The 21,163-nt window shown below is 50.0% G+C and overlaps 2 protein-coding genes across 5 annotated transcripts in view; both read left to right on the top strand.

Annotated features, from left to right (window-relative positions):
- Positions 1-16,165, top strand: part of PLXNB1 (plexin B1) — a 157,748-nt gene extending 141,583 nt beyond the window's left edge. For 2 of the 4 annotated variants that reach the window (XM_083491023.1, XM_083491022.1), the window contains exons 38-39: positions 529-603; positions 1,648-7,548. In XM_083491023.1, coding sequence (XP_083347149.1) covers positions 529-603; positions 1,648-1,752 — 180 coding nt within the window. In that variant the 3' untranslated portion in view covers positions 1,753-7,548. Of the gene's footprint in view, positions 1-528; positions 604-1,647; positions 7,549-16,153 lie in introns of those variants that run through there. The other 2 variants (XR_014522902.1, XM_083491024.1) reach the window with 2 other exon arrangements.
- Positions 10,252-20,875, top strand: LOC310701978 (ankyrin repeat and SOCS box protein 5-like). The gene is made up of 5 exons (XM_083493572.1): positions 10,252-10,624; positions 13,077-13,300; positions 14,324-14,517; positions 16,003-16,131; positions 18,890-20,875. The coding sequence occupies exons 2-5, from the start codon at positions 13,090-13,092 to the stop codon at positions 19,109-19,111; spliced, it is 756 nt and encodes a 251-aa protein (XP_083349698.1). The 5' UTR covers positions 10,252-10,624; positions 13,077-13,089; the 3' UTR covers positions 19,112-20,875.
- Positions 20,876-21,163: the final 288 nt, after the last annotated feature.

Below are 21,163 nucleotides of genomic sequence, written 5' to 3'. Positions count from 1 at the left end.
TCCAGGTGAGGTCTGACCAGAGCAGAATACAGTGGCACTATTACTTCCCTTGATCTAGATGCTATACTCCTATTGATGAGGCCCAGAATTGCATTGGCTTTTTTAGCTGCCGCGTCACACTGTTGGCTCATGTCAAGTTTGTGGTCAACCAAGACTCCTAGATCCTTTTCACATGTACTGCTCTCAAGCCAGGTGTCCCCCATCTTGTATTTGTGCCTCTCATTTTTTTTGCCCAAGTGCAATACTTTACATTTCTCCCTGTTAAAATTCATCTTGTTTGCTTTTGCCCAGTTCTCTAATCTGTCAAGGTCGTTTTGAAGTGTGATCCTGTCCTCTGGGGTGTTAGCCACCCCTCCCAGTTTGGTGTCATCTGCAAATTTGATCAGGATGCCCTGACTTCACCTTATTATTCCCATCTCTGTTTGCAACTTGGGCCACCAGAAAACTATTGAAAGTGACTCAGTAGGGGGAGGGGGGACAGCATGTTACTCTCTTGGTGACAATTAACCTGTCCTTTCTCGGTTACAGAACTACTCAGGTGACCTCAATTCCTTGGTGGCGCTGCATGAGCTCTACAAGTACATCAACAAGTACTATGACCAGGTAAATATGGCTCATATTTTAATGTGGTCCCAAAAACTTCCTTTTAGGGGAAAGGAACATTTTTTCAGGCTGGGGGGGCGCATGTCCCTGGTGGGTGGGGCCAGAGGCAAAGGTGGGCGGGGCAGTGGGTGCAAATTTCATCTTTGTACCACATTTAGCCCACAGGGGTTAATGGTTCATAAGACTCTGTTTCTCAGTTGGTTTTGCTGGTGCCGTTACTACTAACTCAGTGGCACAAGGAACACGCAATGGGGGAAATTGCAGACTGGGTGTAAATGAGCCCACTGCCTCCACAGAAACTCTGTGGCTCTCCTGGAACTCGAAACTGCTCCCTCCACCAAAGGATTTGTTTTGGTGCTTGTCCCTTGGCCGCTGAGCGAAGGTGGAAGTGGGGAGATAATTCAGAGCAGGAGGGCGAATGAATCAAGCTCACCCCAGACCCCAAAGAGGAAAGCATTCCTTAATCAGGGTGCCTCTACCAAAAAGGCCCTGCTCCTCCTGGATGCCAACAAGGAAGGCGCCAAGAGCAGAGGCCCTCCTAAAGATCATCATCATCATCATCCAGTGGTACCTCGGGTTACATGCGCTTCAGGTTACAGACTCCGCTAACCCAGAAATAGTACCTCGGGTAAAGAACTTTGCTTCAGGATGAGAACAGAAATCCCGCGGCGCAGCAGCAGCAGCTGGAGGCCCCATTAGCTAAAGTGGTGCTTCAGATTAAGAACAGTTTCAGGTTAAGAACGGACCTCCGGAACGAATTAAGTACGTAACCAGAGGTACTACTGTATATTATTTATACCCCGCCCATCTGGCTGGGTTTCCCCAGCCATTCTGGGCAGCTTCCAGCAGAATATTAAACTACAACGTAGGTTCGCATTGTATCTTATTGACGGCGATTCTGGCCTCTAGCAATCCATGCACTGAGCCTCAGAGGCCTCCCTAGGATGCAGAACATCTGCTGCCCCACCACCAAACAAAACCAAAAATCTGGCTCTAGAAGGCGATCACTACCAGATAACAACCCCAGGTCTCCTCTCCCCGCAGATCATCACCGCCTTGGAGGAAGATCCGACCGCGCAGAAGATGCAGCTGGGCTACCGCCTGCAGCAGATCGCCGCCGCCGTAGAGAACAAAGTCACGGACTTGTGATGTGCACAAGGGGACAGTCAGCCAGGCGGGGGGAGGGGGCAGAGGGCACCTGCTGCAGCCGGGACCAGGCACGCCACACCGACGACGTGGAAGGAGGAGGAGCAGCAGCAGACCAGGAAATGCCAAGCGCCCTGGAGGGCCAAGGGTGCCAGAGAACTTTATTCTTCTTTTTTCCTTTGTTTTTTTGCAACAATAATGATGATGATAATGGACTTTAGGGGAATGTCTCCCTCCTCAGAAGCTGTGGGCTCCTCCCGTTCAGCTTGAGCCAGGAGGCCGGGAGTTACGAATGTGCCAAGAGGGTTAGAGACTAGTGTAGCCACGCGGGCGGTGATTTTTTTTTGCCTCGGTGCCAGAAGCCAAGGCTCGGACAGCAGCCTCTGGATTTTGCCGGGCTCCCTTTCGCCCTGAGAAGAGAAAGCATCCCACTGCCTAAGCAATCAGAGAAGGAGGGGAGCATCTCTTCAGCAGTGCCCTTCCCTGGCGCATCAAAACAGACTGGGACCAAGCGAAAGGGAAGAGGCTGAGGATGGAGGACACAGGAGCCACCGCCGGGCTGGGAAAGGCCTGCCACTAGCTGGGACCCCTCCGAGATTCCTGGAACAGCACAGAGGAGCCTGCGCCTTCCTTGCTCACCCACACCTGGTTCGGGGGTCCTTGCCCCCCGCAATCCCAGCATGCCTTTCTGCAGCTGCTGCTCCAAGCACAGAGCCCGTCCCCAGAAAGCACAAAGGAGACCTTGCTCCCCTCCGACTGCCTCACCCCCTCTTGTTTGCTGCTGTTTGGGAAATAACGGACCTCTGTATCGCACTGTAGAGCTGCGGAGAGGGGAAGCCTTTCCTCCCCTCTCCCGCTCCTCTTTTGAGTTAGCACTTCTTCTCAAGCAAACACCCTCTTTCCTCGTGTTCCTGTCTCTCACACTGTGGCTTTGCTTTGTCCAACGCCGCCCCGCTTCCCCACGGGGGTCTTTCCTGGGTCTGCCAGAGGCAACTCAGAATTTTTGCAGAACCAATTGGCCATGCCTCTGGCTTCCTCCAGTGCCCATTGTGGTGGCTTTTGCTGTTTCTCTGCCTGCAGTTCGGTTGCCAATATTTCACCAGCTACTCATTCTGTGTCTTTGAGAGCTGCTTGATCTACAGCAGCAACGGCTACCCCTTCGCCCCTCCAAAAGTTGCTAGACGACAACTCCTGTCATTGTCCCTGACCACTGGCTCGGGCTGATGGGAGTTGGGTCACTTCCAGACGTTCTGTTTATTTACTTCGGATTTCTTTGCACAAAAATTGTGGGGAAGCTAGACAGCCTCAGCTGTTTATTTAGCATTCTGGTTTTTATTCTGATTCGCAATATTATACCACACTTCCCAGTGTGTTTTCCTGTCACTTCCCCTATTATAAAAAAAAATAAGATTTGGGGGTGGGAATGAGGTTCTCCAGCAAGAGCCCCAAATCAGATTTCTTTACCCAACATGAATTTGTCCATATGTCATTGAATCTCACCCAGAGGTGTTAGTGGTCTGGGATGGTGTGTGGAGACAAAGGCCTGTGACGATATCTGCAGCAGGGTCTCTGTCTCCAGGGTCCTGAAGCCACAGGAAAGGGAAGCCTTTTAGCTACTTGGAAGAAGTCTTCTCACCCTTTTTGCTGATTGGAGCAAATCAGAGGGAAAGGAAGTGAGTCAGCCATGGAGGATTGGCTCCCGGGGTCGTTCTACAGAAGGCACACTGGAAGAGCTCTGATGAGTTGCTCCAAAGCTAAGCCTTTTAGCACTGAAAACACAAGCTGCTTCGGTTTCGGGAGAATTGCGTGCGTGTTCTGTAACGTACAAATACAACTTAAGTCGCTCCAGATATTGGAGCACTCCAAATGATTTGCCCGTGTACGAGCACAGTAAAAAGTAGATCTAGCTCACAGGAAACACATGTAGGTCTGCACTTATTGTTGCAATGAATCCCTGATTATTAGTAGTATTGTACAATTATAAGGTTATGCAGCCTTCTTAGAAGGGGGCGTGGCAGTGCCTATGGTGAAGGGGCCCTACACTTCTGAATTTGCCACTGCTCTGCTTATCCCATCCCAAAATAGCAATCTGGAAGCGCCCTTGAACTCCAGCAACATCTGGAAGGTCGCAGGTACCCATCCCTGACCTACCGGCATCCGCAGGAGGCAATATTTATCCCTTGCTGATTTAACCTGTTTTAACAGACACAGGTGCAAGCCCAGGTGGGGAGTTATTTTCCATCAATTGACAACTCTACCTAACTTAGGTTAGCCGAAAAGGAACTATCACTTGAAGCGCTGTTGAATCATTCCATGTCATTCCTCACAGGGGGGGAAGAAACCCTGTATTGTGATGGTTCCCCCCCCCTTGCACCTTATTGCCTCTGCAGTTTTAGTTCTGCTTCTCCTTGTATGTTTGCAGCCCACGTAAAACAGCATTAATGCCACAGTTTCAGGCGAGATCCAGCCACAGCAAACCGTTCCAATCTGCCGCTTTGCATCGTAGGCTCTGGCCCGCTTCCTTGCGAGCCGTGGGGTAAGGATTTCTCTCTCTTTATTTTGGCAGGGCTCCTGCTCCTTCAACAGCTGCACAGTCAGGCAACAAAACAGAAGAGGTGGCATGTTTTCCTTGGATTAGGCTCTGTTGCAGATAGATGCCCGGCTTTTTTTAGTCCGGCTTCCTAGAACACTCCAGTGAGCTTTTACGGAGAGTTCTGTGCAATTTTAAAAGAATGCCTGTGCCTGCATCAAAGTAGGTCAACAAGAGCCATATGAGGCATGTTGTGGGGCATCCGTGAATAGCATATATCTTCAACCCTTGTAATTTAAAACCAGGCGCAGAGTGGGAAGAGGATTCAGCTTAGAGTCGCAGCGCTTGTTTGCCTTTCTCAACTGTGCCATTTTCCTGATTTTAAAAACCCCCCTCCCCCAAAGCTGCTACTTGCCCTGTGGCTGGTAGACTTCCAGGTACCCATAGAGGTGGCTTGCATATTTTAAACTGCAGGACAAATTGAACACCAGCCTCGGAGAGGGGGATTTGAATTGAGGAAATGGCACAAGCACGAAAGGGCTACCTCCCTCCCATCTGTTAGCACCAGGGTCTGAATTTTTCTCCTCCCTGGCTTTTTAAAATGCAGGCGAGTCTGTTCACGGATCTCCTTGCATCATGCCTTAAGAGATTCAAAGGCTGGTGCCACCTTGGTAGCACAGATTTTAGGAAGAGCACCTGTTGCCAGCTCCGGCACCGCTGGTTCAAATCTCAGCCTAGCCATAAGACTCCCCAGGTGCCTTAAGCCAGCCACTTGAACTCCAGCCCTCCACCTCCTGTTTACAATGTGGGGAACGCCGATAATTACACTGGTACGCCTTGCATAGCTGTTGTAAGGATTACTGAGATTACGTGTGTCACACATTTCAGGAAAAGGCCGCCTCGGCCTTCTCCAGTCGGATGCCCTCCAGATCCGGCCAACATGGCCGTCCAGCCAGACATATTCCCACCTGTTATCTCAGTCTAGTTATTAATAACTCAGGTGAGAGCACAACCCTGCTTGGAAGCCATGCCCTTTGACCTGGAACAACCTCCCCCCAAATTTCAGGTAGCTCAGAGCGGGGCTGGTTTTACTTGGGGGTAGGGGGCACATTCTACATGCTTAGCAGGCCTCTTGCTCCTTTTATTATTCCCCTGCTCCATAGTTAAAACCAGGCTGTGAGACAAAACTCGTAACTTGGAGCCTTAGTCTTGAGCTCCGAATTTGTCCCGTAAAGATTTGTACCACGAAAAGGGTATATCGCGCACAGACAGATATTGGGCACCCATTTCCTTTCCCAGAATGGGGTGTCCTCTTGTCACCGCATTACGAGACAAAATTGCGGTTACCTTCCAGTCAACTCTCGTCAGCCTACAGCAACTTACAAGAATGTAAGGAAGAGCCAAAGGTTTGTTTACTCCCGCATACTTCTCTCCCCCCAGCCCCAAAGTGCCCCGCCAAGTGTCTCTGGAAGGCCACAAGCGAGACGCAAAGGGCAATATCCATTTCCCGTTGTTGCTCCCTAGCAGTTGCTACTGAGACGCCTCTGAATCTGAAAGCTCCGTATTATAATCCCTCCTAGTGGTGCCCCGATAAAACTGCAAAGCTAAGCAGGGTCTGGTATGGTTTCAAATTGGATAGGGGGACGACCACCCAATTGAGATTCCTGCATTGCAGGGCGTTGGAGTGAAGGACCTTTTCCAACCCTATAATCATGCCTAGGAGCTTGCGGTTCTTGAGAGAGGAAGGCAACAGAGTAGGTTCTGCGATGCAGAGGTTGAGACTTTGCCTTGCTTTGTGGGGATATGTTCTTAAACGCCTAAGAAGAAACCTCCTGGTCCTATCTAGTCTGTTCTGAGTGCCTGCGGACATGAATACACAAGCATTCTTCATGAACGGTGTCCCAAGCATGAAGAAGCACCTCATTTTGTCCCGGATTGTCCAGGTTCTAGTACTTCAATGCTATCTTTCCAGGTTCTAGTATTAAGAGATGCTTTTCCCCACACCCTGTCCCCTCTTGCGTACCTCAGTCCTTTCTTTGCCTCAGGACGCCTCCGATTCTGGGGGGTGCTCTGTGCACAGTGAGAGGGGAGCATTGTTTGAGGTGGTGAGCCCTCTGGCGGGGTCCCAGCACCCACTGCCTTCTGCGGGTGCTAAAAAGGTGTTTGGGTCCAGCAGTGGTAAGTCTGGTGCTTACTCAAACCCCAGGAGTCCTCCTCTAGTGGCAATGGCCATTCCGAGACTGAAAAGCGGCAGCTGTGCGTTGTAGAAAGTGGTCCCTGCACAATTCGCCTTGCCCAGAGGACTATGTTGTATCTTTAGCACTACCTTAAGAAAAGTGGAGCTCCTCTGCCTTGGTTCCTTGACACATCTCGTGTCCTGTAGCTCACCCTTCCTGTCCCACGCACCAGAGTCACCTGTGCTCTTGCAACAAGCAGAAGGAAAACAGAATGCCAACTTCTTCCTTTTTTAACTTGTCTCAGTTGTGGTGTGTTTTTGACACCAGCCCGGTCTGCAAGCACCGGTAGGTGACCATGCTTCTTGGAAAAGCAGACAGAGGACAGTTCCTCAGGTTATATGTCTTGGCAGCTCGGTCCCCCAACAGATTTCCATTGCAGCGTAAATGGCGGCAGGAACTTCTACAATGGGGGAATAAATTCTGTAGGAAGAAACTGCTCTTGGCACATGCCACAGCTCAGTGACGGAGCACCCGCTTTGCATGCAGAAGGGGTTCGATCCCCAGAATCTCCAGGTAGGCCTGAGAAAATGCCTGCCTGAAATCCTGGACAGCCACTGCCAGTCAATGTAGAGTCTATTGCCTGCACTGTAGACAATACTGAGCTAGATGGAGCAATGGCCTGACTCACTGTAAGGTAGCTTCTTATTTTGGGGAGAGGGCTGCCTGAGGTGGGTGGGTGGGACTCTGCTTGTGTTTCTTTCCTAGTTTCTTGCTTCCCTGGTGCTCAGCATCTCACTTTCCCTTTTTTCCCCATTCTGGCCCAGCTCCGTAAATGCACTCTCTCAACTGATTAATAATAATAATAAATTCTCCAATCTGGAAAGCTTGATGGACAAACCAGCCAGCCTGATTTTGTTGTTGTTCCATAGTATAATAATGTTATTGTAGATACTGTTCTGAGCAAAGTAGGAGTTTTATCATCAAATGAGAAGTTTTGTCTGTAAATAATCAGTTTAGATCCCAGATGACTTTATTACAGAGCAAAATTCTTACACGGTAATTCAATAAACTTTAATATACAACACAGAAGAAGGCTCGAGCTTCCAGTTCCTTAATGATGTGGGAGGTCTGATTGCCTTTTTTTTTAAAAAAAAAAAACTGGCTCTGCTCCTGTGCTTTTAACAGGATACATAAATTTAGAAACTGCAATTTTCCTAGCCTGTGTATTCTGCTGTGGAAAACCTCACCAGCTTAATTTCTGTGCCACAATGCTGTTAAAAAGCAGAGGATCAAAGCTAGTGGTGTGTGTGTGTGTGTGTGTGTGTGTGAGAGAGAGAGAGAGAGAGAGAGAGAGAGAGAGAGAGAGATTGTGGGAGGTCACCAGCCAAGTTGTGGGCCTGGAAAAACTCTTGCTTTCACTTAACCGGTCCTATTAAGAACAGAAAAGCCCTGCTTAGCCTCCTGTTCTCTTAGCAAAGAGAGCCAGTGTGGTGTAGTGGTTAAGTGCGGTAGACTTGTAGTCTGGTGAACCGGGTTCGCTTCCCCACTCCTCCACATGCAGCTGCTGGGTGACCTTGGGCCAGTCACCCTTCTCTGAAGTCTCTCAGCCCCACTCACCTCACAGAGTGTTTGTTGTGGGGGAGGAAGGGAAAGGAGAATGTTAGCCGCTTGGAGACTCCTTCGGGTAGTGATAAAGCGGGATATCAAATCCAAACTCCACTTAGCAGCTAACCGGATGCCTGTGAGAAGCCAGCAAGCAGGACTCGAACTCACAACCACCACTCTTCCCACCTGCGATTCCCAGCAATTGGTATTGAGAGGACGACCATCTCCCGGCAGTGTCAGCATGGCCAACTTGGATGGCTTTTAAGAGAGGGTTACTCACATGTATTGAGGATAAGACTATCAAGGACTACTAGCCATGTAATTACTACCTACACTGGTGAAAGCAGATGAGCTTCAGCTGCTGGGAATCACGTGGGGAAGGTGGTGGTGTGTTGAGGTCCTCCTAGGGATCTGGCAGGCCTATGTGAGAAGAGGCTGCTGGACTTTAGAAGGGCCATTTGGCTCATCCAGCAGGGCTTTTATGATGTTCTCACATGCGGTGACGTGGTCAGTGGGCTGGCCAAGGGGCTGGGAGACCAGGGGTCAAATCCCCACTCGGCAGTGAGGTTGACTGGGTGACCTTGGGCCTGTCGTCGCCTCACAGGGTGGTTGTGGGGGATTAAATGAGGAGAACTCTGAAAAACCACATTGGGCTCCTTGGAGAAACAATGGAATAAGAATTAAATAAATGTTAGCCTCCTCCACAAATTTGGCTAATCCTCTTTTAAAGCCATTCTGTAGTGGCGCCTTCCCTGTGGAACATCCTCCCACCAGATGTCAAAGAGAACAACAACTACCAGGCTTTCAGAAGACATCTGAAGGCAGCCCTGTTTAGGAAAGCTTTTAATATTTGATGTATTATAGTATTTTAATATTCTTTTGGAAGCCGCCCAGAGTGGCTGGGGAAGCCCAGCCAGATGGACGGGGTATAAATAATAAATTATTATTATTATTATTATTATTATTATTATTATTATTAATGGACCAATGGCCTGACTTTATATTAAGGCACCTTCCTGTGTAACCTCTGATGTGACCATCTATTATTATTATTATTATTATTATTATTATTATTATTATTATTATTACATCTATTATTATTACCATCCAAACCACTGTCCTGTGTGGTTTCTAGTCAGGCGTCTGAGAGGGGGTTTTTTCTTTTACGCTTTCCCTGGGATAACCCACTCTTTACTGCTGAATTGGAACCAAGATCAATTGGGTTTTCAGCAAATGGACGTTTGTTCCGATTCAGCAGCAAACCGTGGGTTTCCCCGAAAAAAGCAGGGGGACCAAAAAGCCCAAAAAAACCTCTCCAACCCCTGACTAGAAATCACGGGACAAAGGGAAGTGTGGGTGGTCCCTTAGGTCCCAGGGCAGGGTCCAGAAAATGGAAACACAACCTGAACACCATGGGCATAGCTTTTTCTGGGAGATGCCCCCCCCCCCAAGTTATGGAGCTCAGCTTGGGGGGGGGGAGAGATCACAGGTCAAATTCCTGTCCAAAAAGAGGACATCACGGGAGACAGGCTTTTGTCACACTCAGTTAATTGAGTATTTTTTAAATTTTTACTTTTTAAATAAACTTTATTACATTTTCAGAATTTACAAAGAACAAATAAAAAGAATAATTTGATCCTCAACTACATATTCTAAGGTAAAAACAGGGGGTTACAAAATACATGATAGAAGATGTAAGACAAACAGAGTAACATTAAAAAAGAAAAAAGGAAGGGGGGGAAACCAAAACAAAACGACAAAAACTAGGAAAAAATATTTTTCTAAGACAAATATTATTTAGGAAGTTCAAATCAATATTTGAATATTCTGTACACAAAGTCCTTCCAACTGGTTTGAGTCCCTCATGTTGACTTCCGTCTATCTCTTCGCAGTTTCAATTCGACTGTTACAATTAAATAATCTGTGTTTTATTGTTTATCCAAACAATAGGAAGAATTCCCCCCCCCCTTTTCTGTGAATCTAAACACAGCCAAGTGTTATTATTGGCACCGTATTTATTCAGATAATTTTGGAAGCATCCCCATTCTTTTTTGACCTTATCTACCGAGTGGTAATTGAGTATTTTTAATACTTTTCAATGATTTTTGAGGATGCAGTTGCCCACCCCACCCCTTGACTACGCCCACGATTAAGACGGTGTTACACGGCATTAAAAACGAATTTAAAATGAAGGCGTGTGGATTGAAGAGTCCGCTTCCCGCGCGCCGACACACCCCGGGGTTTCCCGCGCGTTTTACAAAGGCTCCTCGAGGCCCCGCTCGGCTCTGGCTGCGGCTTCGCACTGCAGAGAAAGCGGCGCCCGGGAGGGCGGCTCCCTTCTCGCCGCGCGGCAGCCATTGCAGGCGGCGCCTCCTCCCTCGGGGCGGGAGCGGCGCGGAGGAAGGAGGCTCGGCCGCCTTTCCCCCGGGGCCTTGAGGAAAGCCCTGGGAAGCGGCCTCCCCGGGGCGGAGCGGCGCCGCCGACGGGACTCGCAACGCCCGCCTCTCGCTCCGAGATGGCCGGCCGCGTCTCTCCGAGCCGGTGCCGGGCGTAGCGCGGGCGGGTAAGCGGCCCAAACGGGGAAGGAGGGAGGGTTTTCGGGGAGATGCCGGGCGGCCACGACCCATCTTGGCAATGCATGGCGCAGGGTAGGGGTCGAAGCGGGTTTTAATCCGGATCCGCTCGCCGCGCCGGATGCAGCGGGGAGGGAATGTTGCAGCTGCGAATCGGTCCAGGCGTCGGTGCAGCGGGAGCCTCTCGTTCTGCATCGCGGACAGAGACGTCTCTTGCCGGCCCCAGATCAGCTTCCCCCTTGCCCTCCCTGCGAAAGTTTGGGACTGAGCTAGAGTGGTGACGGGGGGCGGCCGCCGAGACCACAAAACACCGGTCTTGAAAGACCTACATTGGCTCCCAGTACGTTTCCGAGCACAATTCAAAGTGCTGGTGTTGACCTTTAAAGCCCTAAACGGCCTCAGTCCAGTATACCTGAAGGAGCGTCTCCACCCCCATCATTCTGCCCGGACGCTGAGGTCCAACACCGAGGGCCTTCTGGCGGTTCCCTCATTGCGAGAAGCAAAGCTACAGGGAACCAGGCAGAGGGCCTTCTCGGTGGTGGCGCCCGCCCTGTGGAACACCCTTCCAGCAGATGTCAAAGCGATAAACAACTACCTGACATTCAGAAGACATCTTAAGGCAGCCCTGTTCAGGGAAGTTTTTAACGTGTGATATTTTACTGTATTTTTGGTTTTTATGGAAGCCGCCCAGAGTGGCTGGGGAGGCCCAGCCAGATGGGCGGGGTATAAATAAATTATTATTATTATTATTATTATTATTATTATTATTATTATTATTATGAATCCATTTCGAAGGTCCTTCCCCTGAGCTCCGGTGGGTGCGTGGTCTGGTAGTAGTAATGGGCCGGTTAGGGCCGCTGCACTCTGCACATGTTCAGAAGTGCGCTCGACACCCAGGGCTGAGCGCGGGTCTTAAGCTCCAGCACCCCTGAGCTTGTTTCACTGACTCTTTGGAGCCCTGTGCTTCTGGTTCAGGCGGCTTGAGCTGAGTTAAGGTATAGGTGCCAATTCCCTGGGTGCCCAAGCTCCACTGCCAGATTTACGTATAAGTTAAACAAGCTATAGCTTAGGGTCCCACTCTCTTGGGGCCCCGCAAAAAAATTTCACTATTCATATACTTCTTAATTGTATTTCAGTTCAACAATTACTTTGATAAAATACATATTTTTTATGCGCAAATGGCTTTAGATACCTATCAGGTCCATAAATTTCCATATAGCATATATTCAACACAAAAACCAGTGACAATATGTTGTTGACAAAGGACAGCTGGGCATATAAAGGGCCCCATTACCTTCAGTAGCTTAGGGCCTCATCAAACCTAAATCCGGCCTTGCCAAGCACCCACAAAATTTCCCATGAAGGGGCCAGGCACCCACAAATTTTGACGCCAGGGCCATGCACACTGCATGGCACCCACAGTCATTGGGCCAAGCTGGCACTCCTGGGTATGGGGCAGGGCCGTGTTCCTAGTGGGGTTGACAGATGACCACAGGGGTACCAACTTGAATAAAATAGGGGGGGGGGAGGTAAGCCCCACCCTGCATAATCGATCGCATGATGGGGCACACCCACACTATTTGAACGGCAATGCCCATCAACTTGGGGAAGGCAAATTTTATTGGGATGGGAAGAAGGATGGTGATCTGTCAGGGATGCTTTAGCTGAGATTCCTGCATTGCAAGGGAATGCAGTGACTCTTGGGGTCCCTTCAAACTCTTATGATTCTATGGAGGGACCTCGGCCCCTTGGAGTTGGCTCCTATGGATGACCGTGTTTGCCCCCCTCCGTCCCTGAGAAGCCGTGGTATGGCTGAAGTGGGGAAAGAGAGAGAAGGGGGAACATAGCAGGGAGGAACTCTGTACATGGCTAGGAGCACTTTGACCAATTGCTACAACTGGCAGAAAAATCATAAAGTGGCCCACCAAGACCCTCAGCAGTTTTAAAGAGGTCCTGGGAAACCACTGTGGTAGAGAGAATCTGGTCAGTGGGTCTCGCGCGACACATAAGGGTGCTTAACCTCTCCCCTGTTCTCTTATCACCAACCTGAACCTCAATGCACCCCCCAGTTCATACAGGGGATGCAGGTGGTGTTGTGGTTTAAACCACCGCCGATCAGAAGGTTGGCGGTTCGAATCCCCGTGACGGGGTGAGCTCCTGTTGCTCTGTCCCAGCTTCTGCCAACCTAGCACTTCGAAAGCACACCAGTGCAAGTAGATAAATAGGTACCACTGTGACGGGAAGATAAACAGCGTTTCTGTGTGCTCTGGCACTCGTCACGGTGTCCCATTGCGCCAGAAGCAGTTTAGTCATGCTGGCCACGTGACCTGGAAAGCTGTCTGTGGACAAACACCGGAAAGCGAGATGAGTGCCGCAACCCCAGAGTCACCTTTGACTGGACTTAACCGTCCAGGGGTCCTTTACCTTTACCTTACCATACAGGGGAAGCCTTTGCATGTGGACAGAGGGAGGACGGACGGAGATGGGCTTCTACATCAGCTCCCTCTCCCGAGCGCCCTACGGCAATGGGGCACCGCCAGAGTCCTCGCGCCCCGCTGCCAAGCGCTACCAGGCGGCGCCCAGCTACAACTACAGGTGGACGGAGCTGCACTACGAGGCCAGCCGTGGCAACGTGGAGAAGCTGAAACAACTCCTGCTGACCTCAAGTGTGTGTCCTATGTAATGTTTCCAGGTTGCACACAGGGCTAAAAATGGAGCAAACCAGACTTTGGGAAGGAGAGGGGTCTGGGCGGTGTTTATTCCCCGCACTTAAAACCCCATAACAATATTGTGCACAGGCAATCCAAATGCTGTACCATACCAAAAAAGAGGGACCGGGGGGGCAAGGGGGGGCTGTAGTCCACTCCTAATCCATAGTCCATTATGTATGGCATAGAGAAAGCCAGAGAAAAGTTGTCCTTCCTCTCTCCTAACCCTGGGAACTTGTGAAGCTGAATGTTGGAAGATTTGGGATGAATGAAAGAATGCCCTTCCACAGTTATACTGTGGAACTCACTGCACCATGAAGCAGCATGGCCACCGACTTGGGTGGCTTTAAAAGAGGATTAGACGAAAGTCACGGAGGGGAGGGCTATCGAGGGCAACTGGCCGCAATGGCTAGACCAGGGGTCAGCAACCTTTTCCAGCCGTGGGCCGGTCCAGCATCCCTCAGACCATGTGGGGGGCCGGACTATATTTTTTTTGGGGGGGGGAATGAACGAATTCCTATACCCCACAAATAACCCAGAGATGCATTTTAAATAAAAGGACACATCCTACTCGTGTAAAAACACGCTGATTCCTGGACTGTCCATGGGCTGGATTGTGAAGGCGATTGGGCCGCATCCAGCCCACGAGCCTTATTATTTATTTGTTTGTTTGTTTGTTTGTTTGTTTATGCCCCGCCCATCTGGCTGGGCTTCCCCAGCCACTCTGGGCGGCTTCCAACAAAACACTAAAATAGTGGGCTAGACTCTACCTCCCCAGTGATGCTTCCGGGTACCAGTTGCTGGAAACCACAGGTGGTGGGATGCTCTTGTGCTTGGGTCCTGCTGGGGGGCATCTGTGAGAACAAGATGCTGGACTAGTTGGGCCACTGGCCCGATCCGGCCGGCTTTTCTTAAGTCCTCAGCTTGTTTCCCTGTTGCACTGTTTTTTTTGGAAGGTGCTCATCTCCCCTTTGGTTTCAGGCAGGGAGCTGGTGGACAGGAAAGATTATTACGGCAAGACGGCCCTCTACTGGGCGGCCTACAAGGGGCAGAGGCATTCGGTGGAGCTGCTCTTGCAGCACGGCGCCAACGTCAACACCTGCTGCAAACACGGGGGGACCCCTCTCCACGCGGCCGTCGGCCTCTTCCCTGACTGCACCCTGCTGCTGATCCAGGTAACGTTGTCAAAGGTGTTGCTCCTTATCATCCTGTCCTGCAGCAAGTGGTGTTTGCTTCCTTCCATGGAAGTGGACGCGGGTGGAGCTGTGGGTTAAATAACAGAGCCTAGGACTTGCCGATCAGAAGGTCGGCGGTTCGAATCCCCGTGACGGGATAAGCTCCCGTTGTTCGGTCCCAGCTCCTGCCAACCTAGCAGTTCAAAAGCACGTCAAAGCGCAAGTAGATAAATAGGTGGGAAGGTAAATGGCGTTTCCGTGCGCTGCTCTGGTTCACCATAAGCATGCTGGCCACATGACCTGGAAGCTCCCTTGGCCAATAAAGCGAGATGAGCGCCGCAACCCCAGAGTCGGCCATGACTGGACCTAATGGTCAGGGGTCCCTTTACCTTTATGGAAGCCTTAGGGAAAGGGCCATCGCCCAGGGGTTAAGCCCCTGCCTTGCATGCAGAAGGCCCCACGTTTAATCCTGGCATCTCTTAAGGCGGGACGGGAAAACCTTGTCCGGAGAGCTGTTGCTGCCAGTCAGTGCTGGTGACACTGAGGTAGGTGGGCCAGTGGTGTAAGGCAGATTTATCTGCTCCTAATCCACATCCCTGCTGCTAGGATCCAGAGGGGCATGGTGGCCTGTTGACAGGTATTATTATTGTTGTTGTTGTTGTTGTTAATTATTTGTGTATTGATTGTGGTCTGACTTCATTTACTTATTCAGAGGTTTCTCTGTACAGTACAAGGCATTTCATTATTATTATTTTTTTAAAAAAATTATTAGTTTTACATTTTAATTTTACATTCAAACATAAAATACCACCATAAAAAAATAATTCTCTGACTTCCTTCCTCCCCTCCGTGGAGTCCGCAGATAGTCACTTTCCGCTGTGTATCATATCGTCATCTGTCTCTCCAATATACTCAATATTAACTGAAGTTATTTTTCACATTGCAAGTGTTATTGCAGTTCCTAATATTTTTAACTGTTTACAGTTTTCTCTCAGATAAGCTACAAATTTTCCCCAGTCTTTATTGACATTTTTATCATCCTGGTTTCTGATTTCCCCAGTCGTTTTAGCCATTTCGGCGTAGTCCATCAGTTTTGTAACCATTCCTCTCTTGTATAGGGATCTTCTCTTCCTAAGAGTATCTGGGCTGCCATTGTTGCGTACATAAACAGCTTTCTTTTGCTCCCTTGGTATTTTTTGCTCCACGAGGCATTTCAAGGCAGCTTCCTCCATTCCTAGCTGCCATTCCTGAGAGTGGCAGGAGGAAGGGAGGGCAAATTCAATCACTGCAGGAAATTATTTACACAGAAGCTGCTCTGTTTGGCCTGTGGTGGGTGGAGGGGGAATCAGGAACCTGTTGCATCCGATTTGGCCCTAAAGATGCCCAGGATGGACTTCTGGGCTTTGCTCACACCATATGGCTTCAGCAAGCCAGGACATGGGGTGGTGAGGCCAGTGGTGCTAATGACTTGTTGTTTCTCCTCAGCACGGTGCAGATGTGAATCTGAAGGACAACTGGGGAGTGACCCCTATGTACCTGGCCGCTTGCAGTGGACAGACAGAGTGCATCCGGTTGCTGGTGCAGGCAGGGGCCAGCATCTGCTACAGAAACAAGGTAGCCCATTACTAAAGACCAGGGGTCAGCAAACTTTTTCAGCAGGGGGCCAGTCCACTGTTCCTCAGACCTTGTGGGGGGCCGGACTATATTTTGGAAGAAAAAAATCTGAATTCCCATGCCCCACAAATAACCCAGAGATGCATTTTAAATAAAAGCACGCATTCTACTCATGTAATCCATTCCAGTCCGGCTTCCGTGCTGGTCATGGGACCGAGACGGCTCTGGTCGCCCTAACAGATGATCTCCGCAGGCAGCTGGATCGAGGCGGGTCGGGGCTGCTGATTCTTCTAGATCTGTCAGCAGCCTTTGACATGGTCGATCACGAACTTCTGGACCACCGCCTTGCCGACGTGGGGATCCAGGGCACAGTCCTTCAATGGCTGCGCTCGTTTCTCTCTGATCGGGGACAGAGGGTGGCGCTTGGGGGGGAATTGTCATCGCGTCACTCCTTGGTGTGTGGAGTGCCTCAGGGTGCGATTCTCTCCCCGATGCTTTTTAACATCTTTATGCGCCCCCTCGCCCAGCTTGTCCGGAGTTTTGGGCTGGGTTGCCATCAGTATGCTGATGACACCCAACTCTATCTGTTGATGGATGGCCATCCTAACTCGGCCCCAGACACACTGACCAGATGACTGGAAGCTGTGGCTGGATGGTTACGTGGGAGCCGGTTGAAGTTAAATCCTTCGAAGACAGAGGTCCTCTGGCTGGGGCGGGACGATATGGGATCGAGGGGGCAACTCCCATCTCTTGCGGGGGTGCAATTAGTGCCAGCACCGTCCGTTAAGAGTTTGGGTGTAATCTTCGATACCTCCCTTTCTATGGAGGCGCAGATTACAGCTATAACAAAGGCGGCATTTTTCCATCTCCGCCAAGCTAAGCAGTTGGCCCCTTATCTCTCTCGCCCTGACCTAGCCACTGTGATCCATGCGACGGTCACCTCCAGACTGGATTATTGTAACTCGCTCTACGTGGGGCTGCCCTTGAGACTGACCCAGAAACTCCAGCGGGTGCAGAATGCCGCAGCGAGACTCCTTACGGGGTCTTCGCTGCGGGATCACATTCACCCGGTGCTATACCAGCTGCACTGGCTCCCGGTGGAGTACAGGATCAGGTTTAAGGTGCTGGTTTTAACCTTTAAAGCCCTATACGGCCTAGGACCCTCGTACCTACGGGACCGCCTCTCCTGGTATGCCCCACAGAGAAACCTACGGTCTACAAATAATAACACCCTCAAGGTCCCAGGCCTCAGAGAGGTTAGGCTGGCCTCAACTAGAGCCAGGGCCTTCTCGGCTGCAGCTCCAACCTGGTGGAATGCTCTGTCACAAGAGACTAGGGCCCTGCGGGATCTGACATCTTTCCGCAGGGCCTGCAAGACAGAGTTGTTCCGCCAAGCTTTTGGTCAGGGCGCAGCCTGACTCCCTCCTCTGGCAACCTGCACAGAATTTTGTTTAATCGGTTGCCATCAATTTGATTTTAACTAATTTTTATAATGAAATATTTTTAGAATGTGTTATTATTTGATTGTTATTTGATTGTTGTTAGCCGCCCTGAGCCCGGCTCAGCTGGGAAGGGCGGGATATAAATAAAATTTATTATTATTATTAAAAACACCAGGCAGGCCCCACAAATAACCCAGAGTTGCATTTTAAATAAAAGGACACATTCTACTCATATAAAAACACGCAGATTCCCGGACCATCCGTGGGCCGGATTTAGAAGGCGATTGGGCCGGATCTGGCCCCCGGGCCTTAGTTTGCCTACCCATACTAAACACTGTGGGAATGTCCAGGGAGGCAGGAGAGGATATATTGTTTATTACTATCCTTCCTAACTTGCGCTAGCAAGTTCCTTTACTTAGCAGAGTTTCACATTCCCCTTTTAAACACACAGCGGGTAGCTAGTTGCAGGCTTGTGTAAGCCTCTCACTACAGTGGTACCTCTGCATACGAACAGGATCTGTTCTGGAGCCCCGTTCGCATCCTGAAACGAACGCAAACCCGCGTGATTCGCCTCTTCTGCACAAGTGCGAGCGGCGAAACCCAGAAGTAACGAGTTCCATTACTTCTGGGTCGCTGCGGAGCGCAACCCGAAAACGATCAACCTGAAGCAACTTCAGCCCGAGGTATGACTGTATTGGGTTATTGGTAAGTTCCCTTATATCCCTCTTAAAAGAATGAACATGCCACAATCTTGTGTAAAGTATATAAACGTAGTTTACTCACATTCTGTTCACAGTTGGATCCCTGAAGGGCAGACTTAGTTACAAAGTATATACATGTGGAGCTATCCCATATGGGGATAATCCCAGTGTTCTCTGTTGGCTGGAAGCTTCAGGATGAGAACAGAAATTGGGCGGCGGCGGCAGGAGCCCCCATTAGCTAAAGTGGTATCTCAGGTTAAGAACAGTTTCAGGTTAAGAACGGACCTCCAAACAAATTAAGTACGTAACCCGAACTTCCCAACAACAATAAGTATTATAATTATAATAGATGTTAGCAAATAATAATAATAAGTAATAATAATAATAATAATAATATCTAATTCCAAGGTGGCAAAGTTCCTCTGTGTCCAAGGTTAGCTTTCTCTCGCCACCCAAACCGAAGAATTGCCTCGAGTGCCAGCCCAACTCAGAGTAGACCCTTTGGCGTTAAGGAACAGGGCTAACTCACGTACACTAATTTCAGTGCACCTCCTCCAAGTAGGACTTTGGGAACGTAACCTGAAACACTGTTTTTTCTCTCTTTTCCGGCTGCAGAAAACGGGAGCCCCTCCCAAGCGCCTCGTCTCGCAGCCGGCGTTGATGTCCTGGATGGATTCCTGCCGCCAGCAGCCCCTTTCCCTCAAGCACCTCAGCCGCCTCTCCATCCGGACTGCCCTGGGCCACAGGAGACTCCAAGCCATCAGGGACTTCAACCTCCCTCCGCTGCTGAAGCAATACCTTATGTTTGATGACCTGGCTCTGCTCGATGGGTTGTAGCCTCGCGAGGCGCACAATCAGCTCCTCCAGCTGGCGCTGTTTCTCTGCCGTGGGAGGGCCTGCCGGCGCCTTTTCCTTGCCTGGTGTATGTCGCCTTTGTCTTTTGACTGGGGTGCTGGTGTCGCCATCACACACGGAAGTTGGGCTCTCCATGAAGGAGACGAGGGGCCAAGATTACAACTTTTTTAGTTTAGGAGGGAAAGGTGAGCGAAGGGAACATGCTAGAAAGGCACATAAAGCGATGTGTAGCACATATAAAGAGAACAAAGACGTTTTTCCTCCCACAAGGACCCGGTCGTACAAGGAAGCTCAGTGCTGGGAGACTCCTTTGCACGGCGCATTGTTAAAACAATGGGGTTTGCTGCCAGAAGATGCTGCGACGATCACCAAACTGGGTGGCTATGAGAGGGGTTTCGGTCACTTCGCGGAGGGTAAGGTGGTCAATGATCACATGGGATCAGAGGCACGATTCCTCCGACTAGTGGGAGGACGTGTGTTGTGTTCATGTCCTACTTGCAATTCCCAGGGGCAACTAGATGGTCACTTTCTGAAAGCAGTTGTTAGCCTAGATGGGTTTGATCTGGGAGGGTGGGTGTCTTATGGTCTTGCGAGTCACTTCTTTCCTTATTGACATCCCTTCGTCTGTTCTGCTTGTCACCTGGATGTCTTGGCATTTGGATGGCCAAATTGCCTTCCTGGATCAGACCTCTTGTTCCTGACCAAACCTGATATTGCTGGGAAGCTTGTAAACTGGGGGGCAGGGTTGGAGGAGAAGAAGAAGAAGAAGAGGAGGAGGAGTTTGGATTTGATATCCCGCTTTATCACTACCCGAAAGAGTCTCAAAGTGGCTAACAATCTCCTTTCCCTTTCTCCCCCACAACACTCTGTGAGGTGAGTGGGGCCAAGAGACTTCAGAGAAGTGTGACTGGCCCAAGGTCACCCAGCAGCTGCATGTGGAGGAGCGGAGACGCGAACCCGGTTCCCCAGATTACGAGTCCACTGCTCTTAACCACTACACCACACTGGCTCTCGCCACCACACTGGAGCCTTTTTTGGCACAGTAAGTAGGCCAGATCTTTTATCTCTCCATATCCTGACGTTGACAAGTAGACGAGGTCGGCTGCCTGTCAACCATCTGACATCGTGATGGTCCCACCCATCTGTCAAATGTTGGCCTACCTGCAGTGGTGATGGAGTAATCCAAGTCACCAGGGTGTTCCCCCGCAAGGAACATGCTGGCAAAGCAGCACCAAGAAGGATTGAACTCTCTGCTCACCAGCTGATGAGCAGGGGGTCCAATCCTGCTCTCTGCAGGGATCACACTAGTGAAACGGCACCCAGTAGGACTCAACCCTACTCCCCTGCCTATCAGGTGATGTCATCCGGTGACATCAGCTGATGGACAGGTGGACATGGTTGTGGTGAAATGGCCTTGTGGGGCTACTTGAACCCTTGGCTGGGTGTCCAGGGGGGTGGAGGTTCCTTACCCCTTTTGTAAGCAGTGCTTGAAGGTGATGCCTTACCTTCTCCTGCTGCTTGCCCCTGTTATCTCTAGCTGACTCCACGTGCATTTTGGATCAAGGGAAAAGCAGGCCTCAAGCATGCAGGCCCTACTTTAAGAACAAAACAAACCAGATCCACAAACCAAAGCCAGGTGCGAAAAGACACACTGTTAGTATTAGAGAATTCCAAGCCTAGGAATTTGTTTCATGTACCACAGAACTGAAATGGGCTCATTGTTCTTCCATACAAAAAAAACCCACACCCAATAAAGCAAAGCTACTCCTGTTAATCAGTGGGGAGTAAGAAATTCTTGTAAGAAATCACCCAGAGATCTTTGGTCCAGGATAGTAAGAAGTGTTAGCCTGGAAATTGTCCAGCCATTTCCATAGGATAACTTAACCCAATAAGCTAAAATCTAACATGGGTGGATTAGCTTTGGCTCGTAACCAAGAGGAAGGCATACCATATGGTATCTGTAATGTCCTCTGATCTGTACTTGAATTTAGACACTACTTCTCTATTACCCCTAAGATGAGAAGGTGTAAGTTG

The sequence above is a fragment of the Podarcis liolepis genome (genome assembly GCF_965112155.1).
Source record: "Podarcis liolepis genome assembly, chromosome: 2".
NCBI lineage: Eukaryota > Metazoa > Chordata > Lepidosauria > Squamata > Lacertidae > Podarcis > Podarcis liolepis.
The sequence above is the reverse complement of the archived record's forward strand: the minus strand, read 5'-3'. Positions and strand labels throughout refer to the sequence as shown.